The sequence below is a fragment of the Curcuma longa genome, unplaced genomic scaffold, assembly GCF_044706935.1.
Source record: "Curcuma longa cultivar G26 ecotype Majalengka, Jawa Barat unplaced genomic scaffold, ITB_CL_G26_1.1 utg3290_np1212_1714210_RagTag, whole genome shotgun sequence".
NCBI classification, from domain to species: domain Eukaryota; kingdom Viridiplantae; phylum Streptophyta; class Magnoliopsida; order Zingiberales; family Zingiberaceae; genus Curcuma; species Curcuma longa.
In genome coordinates, this window is record NW_027435602.1 from 445682 (window position 1) to 457508 (window position 11827).

General features: G+C 34.8%; 1 protein-coding gene across 1 annotated transcript; it reads left to right on the forward strand.

Annotated features, from left to right (window-relative positions):
* Window positions 1-1619: 1619 nt before the first annotated feature.
* Window positions 1620-9012, forward strand: LOC141820397 (uncharacterized). The gene is made up of 7 exons (XM_074707704.1): window positions 1620-1763; window positions 1871-1935; window positions 4121-4248; window positions 7819-7973; window positions 8079-8226; window positions 8316-8470; window positions 8560-9012. The coding sequence occupies exons 2-7, from the start codon at window positions 1923-1925 to the stop codon at window positions 8657-8659; spliced, it is 699 nt and encodes a 232-aa protein (XP_074563805.1). The 5' UTR covers window positions 1620-1763; window positions 1871-1922; the 3' UTR covers window positions 8660-9012.
* Window positions 9013-11827: the final 2815 nt, after the last annotated feature.

Genomic DNA, 11827 nt, shown 5'->3' on the forward strand with positions numbered 1-11827 from the left:
ATCTAAAGTACAGTTCAAAATAGGGCCGCTGGATTGAGAGGTGGCAATTAAGCACTAGGCTGATAGCTCTGATCAGTTCTCTAAGTACAAATCTAAAGGACAGTTACATTCTTTGGGGGTGGGTCAGAACTGAAGACAACAGTAGGATCTTAGAAATGCACCTCATTAATTCTTTTTCTGCTGGCCGGGTGGGCTTCATGTTCAGAGGATGGAGGAAAATAATATGATTTCTGTTTACTACAGATGACTATAGCCCTTTATTCAGAATGATATTTTTGACAGCTTTAATTTAATTTGTTAGCTCTCACGCATGCAGGCCACGGCATGCACATGCACTGGTGTACAAGAGCGAGGGAAACTGTTGTGGGTGGATATGTCATTATATGATTAGGAAACAACTAGATTGCAGTTCTCTTCATCATATAATTGAAATTATCTATATAATCACATGTGAAGATACAAATGATCTAATTTGGATTACACATCGATATCCTCATATTACATGCACAAATTTGCTTAGTTAAAAGCTAAAGTCAGCATCTCGACTAACCTTCTTCTAGGGTTTAACTCCTCAATTAACTTTTCTTGGTAAGTTAATATCAATTCTTGTAATCTCCTCTTTAATTACACCCAAATTAAAGCAATATGATCTTTGTCAGCTGTTGTCAACTCTTTGCCAACTCTAAGATCGAGTCTGTCTAAATTGAGTTCTACTAGATCACCTAAACATCATATCTCGCTAAAGACTTACCTTGTACCTTGATTTTGCCTTGAAGTCCTCTTCCTTCAAGTGGCACGTTCTTTAGATGCACATGAGCCCATGACTCCTAATTAACCATGCCATCTTTCACGTCTTAACCTTTGAAGTCTACTCCCCATGACTATCGTTCTAGCTATCTCATTGCTCCTCATCTTGTACATGGCCTCTTAAACTATCTCACGCCTTGACCACACTAAACAGTAACCTCTCCGAACTCCATATGTGTTTCTACAAGTTCATACACACTCAATAAACACACAACAAAATAACAACCTAGACCTAACTTAAATTCTTTATTCAAAATATCAATTTAAATTTACATCAAACTACTTGGGACACAATTGCTCCAATATTTTTTTCTTGTCAACTCTCTATTAAACTTTTAATTTGCCAATACTTTCTAGACTCCCTACTTGCCACCACATGTTAATTTTCCCACGTATCAATATCAGATAATTTTGCTCTGTTTCTTGTTTCAGGGATTGAGTCCATGAGACTGACTGGGATTTATCATTTTTTTTCGTTAGAAATTATACAAACAATATTTAAAAAGTTTATATATAATTTCAAATAAATCGAAGCAATCTATTGATTAAATAATTATTTGAATATATTTTAATAAATATTAATTATGGAGGAATCTTTTGGTGGAATGCTAACTCGGCCCTATTATTAAAGCCCACAGATTTGGTCAAATCGCCGCCGCTTAATTCCCATCGCAGTCAGGGCGCACCGCCTGCATCGCCGATCCCTCCCTCTCTCTCTCTCTCTCTCTCTCTCTCTGCGCCTTTTCTATTCCCATCGTCTCGCCTCATCACCACTGCCGCTTCCGTCTCTGCGCCGCCGATTGCATCGCGCGGTCCCTAAATATCGTCGGCTGATCGATCGGGCCGCCCCTGCTTCTTGCTTGTATCCGTACGCCGCCAAACCCTAGTGGATCTTGTTCTTTTTTCTGGACAGCATCCAAGTCGAGAGAACTTCTGATTGGTTCCTTGATTGGGAGGTACGATCCGCTTCGAACTAGTGGAGCTTGGTAATCAATCTGCCTGTGGATGGTATGATGGATGATATATTCTTATTCGGGTTCTATTCTTGTACTTTTCCTTGCAGATTAGATCGTGTTCTGAAGCAGTAAAGTAATTGAGATTGAAAAAAGGAAATCATGGCTGACTGGGGTTGGTATTCCTTCAACTTTAGATTGTGAAGACCTTTATTTATTAACTTTAGATCGAGTTCTGATTATTTATTACCTTCTCAAGACATACTCAGAACTAAACAAATATATCTTTTCTAATTATTTTAGCTGTCAAAATTATTCATTTAAAAAAAATTCGTGTGAGGTATCCCTAGAATTTTTTGATTTCAAAGTATAGGAAGTTATTGACAAAAAAACTTTTATGGATAGACTCATATTTTGGGAAGGGAATCATATTAAAGGCTGCATAGAAGTCTCAAATGAATTGTTTAGGTGTTTTTGTGCTGAAACATACCATCAAGATATTTTTGACAAAATCCCATGATAGCTCAAGTCAAGTCCTTTCTGCTAAAAATTTATATTGTGACTTTGTAGGAGTCTCCAATGGAATGCTCAAGTGTTTTTAAGTTGAAAAAGGTCATTTTGCTTATTGTAAGAGTCCTTTTTTGGTGACTTTTCTTGAGCCATCAAAATTGTTCCTTTTTAACTTAGTGTGGATATATATATATATATATATATTCAACTCAGAAACATCTGAGAAATTCATTTTAGTATTCCTTCATTTTAATTTTCTTGCTAAACTGACATGATTTCGTTGATTAATCAGTTCTTAGGAAATACTCCTTTTATATTTGAAATTTCTGGTTATGCCTCTTGCTCTTACAAACTATTTTTTTACAGACCTTTTCTGCGCTCTTTGAGAAAAATCCAAAATGATGAGCAATATTCATTTTCTTTTTCCTGTTTTTTATTTTCCCCAAAATGAATAAACTCAATGAACTTTTAGTCACACATTCATGAGAAGTCCAAGCATCTAAGACTTGTAAACCTCGAATGGGTATGTTGGAACTCATAGTGTCACATTCATGAGGAGTTCAAGCCTTCAAGCCTAATAAATCTCAAATACATATTCCTTTTGAGATAGTTTTTCTTGGGAAAGGGAAAAACTGGTCCACTTGTGCAGATAATATTGACTAATTGACTTGGCTGAATTTAGTATGCTCTCATCAAAAGATATCATTACTGCGAATGACAATAGGCTTCACTGTTCAAATGGAGAGGGGTTTGCATTATATCAGAAAATAATTTAATCATGGGACTTATAAGGATTGAAGATACGCTGCCTCCTGAGATACCTTTGGAGAAATGATAACATGATGAGGGTTTCATTCCCACAGTGATAACTCCTCAATGGGCTTATGGGTGCAAATAAATAAGGCGAAAATGCACTTAGCAGATGTTTATATAGCTATAATTTTGTTGTTCATATGTCTTTTAGATAGAGTTTTTAGTACCACTTTTGGAACAGTGACGTCTTAACACTTTAAAACATTTCCTTATCCAAGAGGACTTTTGTTCGAAGAACACCAAGTCCATAAAAGAGTTTGAGGCAGTCAAGTTAATCAAAGGGGATAATACTTTGATGGGGTCATAGTGTGAGCCAATACGTTAAATCCATGCTTAACAATTGGTATCTCATGCAGGTCCCAGAAGCCTGTCTTTAAAAACCAGGGAAAAACTGTGAGATGTGCAAATCACCTGTCGCAAATTATCTGAAAACTGGGCCACACATCTAATGTTGTAAACTACCCTTAACACTTTCTATTTTGACAAAAAGTCAACCTTTTAGATTGATGAACTTCTGCAGCATAACTTCAGCTAAATGATGGCAGAACTGTAGCCACGATTTGTATTTTAGATTTGAAAGAAAGGAGACATAAATTGTGGGACATATGTTTATGTGCTTCAGGCAATTATACTGCTTGTTATAAATAATTTATGGTGGAAGGGTCAGCTTCACATGCATATTATGTCATGATTAATCCAATCTTTAATACTCTTATCCATGATAAAAAAAGTGCCATCCTTCTAACATAGTGGCTAATGGGTGGATTCATTAGGGAATTTCTTATTCCCTAATGAAGTGACGTGAAGTTTATGGAAGGATTGTTATGTTTGATTGACATTCATGACATCATGTTGATGATGTTAATGATGAATTTCTTGTGTAATTATAAATTGTAGGAAGACATTAATAATGTATAGTTATCATGGGTATTTTTAGGAATTCTTACGTATGATTGTTCATATCTCTCCTTTACTACTGAAATCTATCTTGTAGTGTATAATATCATATATGGTTTTCTTCAATTTTAATTTTGCAGAAGAAGAAGATTTTGAGCCAGCACCACCAAGCTTAGTAAGTAATAAGCCAAAGAACCAATGGGATGATGAGGATGTAGACGATGAAAATGTCAAAGAATCTTGGGAAGATGAGGAAGAACCAGTCCAGGTAAAGTATTCATTTTTTGGTTTTCATGTACCCATTTTATGTCTTTGCACTATTTAGAACTTCACCAAAGAGCAATTTGGAAGCATTTTTTATGTTATTTTTGCGACCAATGAAATTTCTGCCGTATATTATGACAGTTTGTCCATTTCAGTTAATTCATTTATTTCTATTGCCTTATTTTGGTGAGTCATTTATTTAGAAGTTGAGGTTAACTTGTATATCTAATTATTATTAGACCAAAGGATGCACACACTAAAGTTTATAAAAATGACACATATTTTATAAAATATTAGAATGTAATATCAATACACAAACTCTCTAAACACCAATATTCAGGAAAGCACATGCAAAAGATTTGTCATGACTTCACTAAGAATTTGAGTGTTGAGTCATGCTAGTCAACATGGTGAATGTTTTGCTTGACGTCCAATGTATATGATGATACTGGCATGATAAGACACAAAGCTTGAGTGGTGATGATCGTGTGCAGTGAAAATAGAGAAACAAGAGGAAGAGGGAGACCAAGAGAGAGGAATTGTTAGAGAAGGCAGAAAGGGATTGATAGCTAGTGGCTAACGGCAGCTAGTGGGGTGGGCAAGGTAGAGGAATTGAGGGAGAGGAGAGTTCGAGGTAGAGAAAGGGAGTGAATTCCTAACCTCTCCCAAATTCCGCCATCTTAATTAAATACGACTGAACCAAACTATCTATATATCAATTTGGTTTAGTTCTAAACTAACCAAAATAAGTTCAAATTGAGTTTGGTTTAAACCCATCTGATCCTAATAACCATTATCACCAAATTACCCAATGGACTCCACTTGACCCTACACCAGCTTCCACTTAAGGCTCAAAATCCAAATATTGATGAGATCATGTTGAGCTTCTTCTCCTTTGCATCTTCTTAATCTTCGGGCTTTAGTTCGGGTGTCAAGGAGCAGCTAGGGTTTAGCATGACAATTTGATTAAATGAGAATTTACTTGATTAAGTTGAGAAAATAATTCATTTTTTATATAAAAAAACTCTATGTGGTTTGATTTTTAAATTTGATTGAGTTGAATCATAGTCAAATTTCTTATTTTTATTATTTTTTAAAATTTTGTACTTATAAAATTTAGTTACAAAATTAAAATATAATTTAAAGCTACAATATAATATTTACATCTAAAATATAAAAAACTCGGATCTTCTATAATATTTTTACATCATCAACCAAATCTGGAATTGCTATAGTGCTGCAAAATTTGAAAGCAAAACATGCTTCAACTTATAGGATACCAAAGAATGTCCCATTTTCTCCTTGCTCATTTCAACATTCTACTTAGGGTTGTAAATAAGCTAAGCTGAGCAAAACACTCTACTTAAAAACTAATTAATTATTAAGTAAATAATCAATTAGAAAAACAGTTAATTAAAAATTAATTATGTTATCATTAACATTAACGTTGTATTGATACGATTATGTGGTACTGAAATTATATTGTCCTAGTCAAAGATTGAAACTTTGGCATGATGACATTTTAAACCTTGGACTTCGCACATCTAGAAGCTCTGTTGTATATATTGTTTGATGTGCTTGTTTAACTATTTCATTTTCATATTGTGGATCTCTTTCATAGTTTTCCGTAGTATGCATGCCCTTTATCATGTCATTGAGTTACCCATGAAAGAACTAACTAAACCACATCATCAAGGCGTGGGCAGCACTCATTTTAGCACCAAAATAGGCTGTATACATCAGCACCCATCTTCACATTCGTTTCCACACTCACCTTGTTTACACTAGAATTTTATTGATCTCTGATGATCTACTGTAGAAAGTCATATCTAGAATTCATGTGAAAGCTTGAAGATTAACCAGTTGGCCCAATTAAGAACTAGTGGTTTGATTCTCATCATGGAAGTTCCATGAAGATTCTTTGATGTGGTTATTTGACTTTATCATGTTCACTTTGCAGTTTGGAGTGTTTGTTATTTATCACGTCACCGCTTTACATAAGGGACTAGATTAGACACATACTTTAGCAAGCTCTTTGTAAAATGCATAAATATTTCAGTGTATTCAATGCTAGAATTTTAGGTTTTCTATACTATTTGTTAGCTTAGCAGCAAATGATGTTATGCAGAATTTTTTTTGTTAGTTTGACCATGGCTTCAGTTACTGCATTGGAGCACTTTGTCAGGGTAGACAAGGATGTTTTGATTTTGAACAATGATATGATTACATTTTATAGAGATCTCAATTTATATTTGGGAGAAAGGTTATATAAGTATCCATGTAATTTGCTGTATGTTGATTCAATCGTTATTTCATGGACATTGAAAATTCATGGTTTTTTAATTGAAGCCAAATTGGTTTATTCTAAAATCAATTAATGTTGTACTTTTGATCTTGAGAAACAGTAATGATTTGTTTCTTGCAAGTGATATATCAGCTTTAATTCTATGTCTATTTGGCTGGAGGTAGATTTGGAAGAAAGGAGGAGGAAAGGAGGGGAGGGGAGAGAATAGGAGTGATAAAAAATGTCTACTAAGATGGAAAGGATAGGAAGGAGAGAAACTGAAAAATTCTATTTCTGACCTACAACAGGTTCTCCACACTATTTGGAAGTGACAATGATAGTCGATGTCTGTGGATCGTCCAACAATGTCCGAATGATGGTTGTTGGTGGTTGAAATGCAGATCCAGCGGCCATTGTGTTTTGGTGATGGCCCGTTGATGACTGATGGTAGGCTTATGGTCAAATTTGACAGTTGATGATGGTTTGAACAGTTGAATCTGGTGGTCGAGATAGTCCATGAACAATCGACAATGGCTGGCAATAGTTAAGCAAAGGCTGTTCTGGTGATGGCTGATGGCAATGATTGATGATGCCTCAAGGGCAGCCAATGATGGCCTAGCGGTGACTAAAATGTTTGATGGTGTTTGAGGGTTGGTGATGAAGAATAATTTATTGGTCTTTATCATTTTTCTTTTCCTCTCCTTTCCATCCATATTTGGGTGGATTAATTTTGGCGGGAAAGAAAAGAGAGGTCAAGTGATCATCCTTAGTTCCCTACCCTCTATAGTTCCATACAAGTAGATAGATGCTCCCCATCCTTTTGGTGTCCCTCCTCTTCACCTTGGCTTTCATTAATAGACATTCCCCAAGCACAAGTTGATTTTCTTTTGTAACATGTGGGGACATCTTAATTATCATATGGATATTATCTAAAATTATTATTTGAATATATGTGAAAAATACATAGTGGTCATCCTGGATTAGTTGGTATTTGTTATTGCTTGAATTCGCTAGTGTCTTAGAACTGTTGGAAAGTGAAGGAATTCTCAGTATTGTCACACTGGTTCCTCAATTCATTGCTTGGAAGTGCAATGTTAAATATTGCTAAGCTTGTTCATCAGTTTATCTAGGAGCCTCAGTCATCCTCGGAATGCATTTTCAGCTGGTGCTTTTTTCCATTAGGAGCTTTGAAGAACTATTTGAAGACATTGAATGACCCCTTTGGCATAGTTGAAAGAGTCCTAGTACTGGGTATAATTCTAGTGAATGACAGGTCATGCTTTTCTGCAGCAGGAAACTAAGTCTCAACAAGCAGTACAAGTTACTGCAACAAAGGCGGGTGGTAAAGGTGCCACGAAGAAAGAAAAACAACCAGAAGCCAAGAAAGTTGAAATAGCTAATGATGTGCTAGCAGATCCTGTTGCTGAGAAACTTCGCCAACAAAGGTGTGATAATAAGAATAACTCAAAGACAGATGCACTTGATACCTTAGTTTTATATTAATTTGTTTAATGTGCCTGCTGACTGTAACATATGATCCACTTCCATAGGCTAGTTGAAGAGGCTGATTATAAATCAACTGCTGAGCTATTTGCCAAGAAAGGAGATGAGAAAACTCTTGATAACTTTATTCCCAAATCAGAGAATGACTTCTTGGAGTATGCTGAGCTCCTTTCCCACAAAATCCGTCCCTATGAGGTACGCACTGTTTTTTTGTGAAACTTTTGGGCTAATTCTGGATCTTTTTTACCTTGTTACTTATAGGATTTCCTTTTGCTACCATTCAGAAAAGCTTCCATTACCTAGGCCTTCTTAAAGACGTTATAAGACTGTCTATGACTTCATTAAAAGCAGCAGACGCAAAAGAAATCTCTTCCTCGATAACAGCAATTGCAAATGAGAAGCTCAAGGCAGAGAAGGAAGCTAATGCTGGGAAGAAAAACAAGGTAAGCATTAGAAAGTTCTTATTATTACATAAGGACGTGTTCCTATGCTGACAAACACAATATGGGTGCTTTGTTGCTATAATTTGATAGGTGCAAAGAAAAAACAACTCCACGTAGACAGGGCTGAGGATGACTTTGCCACTACTGGTGGGTATGATGATGTCGACGATTACGATTTCATGTGATTACTTGAGTTGATTTCCTTTTGTGTTATTTACCATTACATTATGAAGAGTAATTATTACGGCGTTGCAGAAGAACCGTGATATTTTCTTAGCGAGTCTGTCATTTTTGAGATAATGTGTCACTTCATAGGTATGTGATAGGTGTTTGTTTTATTCTATTGTGATTGCATTGTGTGGGAGACGGTATCGTTTTACTTCACAACAGATTTTGCTTTTGATGCGGGTAAAAACTTTTTGCAGAATTTGGTTGAATGTAACATGTTATAATGAGTTGGGCTCATGGTTTGGTTGTAACATGAAAAATACATTGTAGTTTCTCTCTAAACAAGGGTGCCTCTGTTTGTGTTTGTTCATTAAGTTCATTTAATTTGTTTGTTAAAAGTTTTATCCAACTCAACTCAAGCCAAGTTTAAGTTTTTAATTAAGCTCGATTAAGGATTTTTTTTAATTCAGATTATTAATTAGGGAGTTGATAAATAAAAGGTTCAATAGATAGTTGAAGAATATGAAACTACAACTGTCCAATAATAGAGGAGTGAGTTCTGGTCAAGTACATGCCTCGAATATAAGTCTTCATGTAAGGGGAGTTCCAAAGAGTAGGTCTTTAGGTAGTAATTAGGCATGAGTGAAATCTTAGAGAAGAGGAATCTCTAGGTAGGTAAAGTGTTGGTGAGTCAAGATCAATAAATACTAGGTAGATGAGAAAGTTCAAGTGATGTTTAATCTCTTAGCACAACAGATTTAGCTTACGTGCAGTTGGAATCAAAACGTGAATCAACTAGTAAAGGACTATTAGTCCACTAATGAATTTGAAATTATAAAGTTATGATTTGAATAAACGTAACTAAGATTGTGATTAGTCGAAGATTGATAGCCCAGCAGTTAACTAATGGAGCATTCAACTCAAATTAAACTTAGAATAAATAGAATGCTTCTCTTGGGGTTTGGATGAAAACAAATCGATTGATGAAGATAGCAAATTGGGCCAGTCAACCCATACCTAGTTGAAATGTCTCACTGGAGAAAAGATATAGAAAATTATTTGATTTTGACAAAGGCAAAGTGGAGTAGTCAACTAGAGGTCTTTCAATTGTCGATTGATCAACGTTGTTCAGGCTTGAGTAGGAGTTTATAAAGGATTTCAAAGAGATCATCTTGATCGGTTCTAGGGTGAACAAGCGAGAAAGAAAGAAAGCAAGCAAGTAAAGAATTTTCATTATTGTAATAGTTCTTTTTTACATGATATATTTGTTATTATTTGTATTTGCTTGTTGTATTATACTTGAGTATTTTTGTAAGAGATTTCTTCATTTTCGAAGGAATTCAAAGAATTAGAAAAATAGAGGCATTTCTAAGAGTGAATCACCTAATAAATCATACGCCAGCGCACAGTAGGAATTAAGAGTTCTGAACCACATAAAAAATTTACGTGTTTTGTTTTATTTTATTTTTATTTTTATTTTGTATCTATTCCACTACATAACTAAATATTATAGACAATTAAGAACGATGACAAAGATATTGAACGTCTATTTACAGGCCTCTCTCTCTAGCTGCGCACATTGGTCCAATAACGTTTGGGCATGTCCTCCTACCTACCTAGCTACACCTATAAATACCCAAATATATCCACCAAAAAAAAGTTCGAAATTAAATCTCATCACTCACTAACGTTGAAACACATTTTGACGACCTCGATCTATTGTAGTCGTTGAGTATATATGTCGTTCACGCTTAATTAGCTGTCTCAAATCTCAAAAATTTAACATCTAAACCCTAAACAAGTAATGTACTTTATTAAATATTCAGAATAAGCACTCATATTTCTCATGAATATTATTAGATCATGCACACATCAAACTCATATATATCATAGTAACTATTTCCTTTAAATTGTCACTTCACATGCTGGCCCTCCATAGTTGAAATAATCAGAAGTCGAAAAGCACATCATGTATTCCTCAAATTACATGTACATACCCAAGATATTCATATTAAGACATGCATATATATGAATTAAGGCAATGACTTTTCTATTATGTATCTTTCAATCTGAATGCATGACTTAATTCTCACCGCAGCTAGTTTCAGTGATCTGTTGTCGAAGATGATTAATTGTTTCCATTGCTTCTTGTCGATATATCGCACTATTATTTTTTTTTTCGTGTGCTCTTGCAGTCAGTTTTCTGAAACTGTAGACTGTATTTTCATAAGGAAGCACATAAATCTTGAGTGAAGTAAAGTATTATCATATTTTCTGAAAGAAATTAAGAGGAAAAACTGCCAATTAAATTCTGCTTTAATTAATCAATAGTTAGCCTTAGAGATCAGAAAATTAGATGGTGATCTGTGGAAACGCATTCAAAGCTGTGGGGCAGGCGTACAATAATTACCTATCTGTGCAGCAAATGGCCACCACAAAATGATTCCAATAAATTAATGCAGGGAAAGCGATTAGAAAGAATCAAGGAAGACTAGCCCAATAATAATAATAATAATAATTTAATTAATTGGAACCGAAACATATTTTGAGAAGACCTTCATAGTCTTAAACTTCAAATTGATAAACGTCTTTCGATATTATAATACAATCAAAGGTCTCATATAAATCATTAAAGACAATTCTAATAATGAATAATTATGTTTTTCAGAAAAGAGAAAAAAGAAAAGAAAAGAAGTAATGAAGGATGACTCCTTCACGCGGTTGATCGTGAAGTAGGAACGCATGTAGACGCATACATTATTACAATTTTCTCTTTAATGCTCTGGTTCAAAAATACTAAACACACTAAGTCACCTCTTATTTGATCTTAATTTTCAAACAAATTCAAGGGTAAAAAGGAAATTCCAGTGGACAGTCTCCCTCCTATCATGATTAAGGAGAAGTCTACAAGTTCATTGCGATTACTCTTATGCCCATGATCAATAATTTAGCAGCAGCTTGCAGCAACTACAAGTTTCAGTAACACAATTATTTAAGCCACGTAGCTTTCAGTATCAGTGAGCTGTACGATTATTGTGATCGATCGATCCTCAAGTTTACTTGTTTCAGTCGATTAATTGTAAAATGATATCTTCCATTAGAAAAATATATATACGTGTGCAATTATCGTTCACTCGTACGCATATAAATATACAGATCCATCCCTTCTTGAGCATGCCCTCTGA

Excerpts from the sequence above, each read along its gene's own strand:
- LOC141820397 (XM_074707704.1), top strand. Across the intron at positions 7,974-8,078 it reads GAGAAACTTCGCCAACAAAG|GCTAGTTGAAGAGGCTGATT; the intron begins GTGTGATAATAA and ends CCACTTCCATAG. Across the intron at positions 8,471-8,559 it reads GCTAATGCTGGGAAGAAAAA|GATAGGTGCAAAGAAAAAAC; the intron begins CAAGGTAAGCAT and ends TTGCTATAATTT.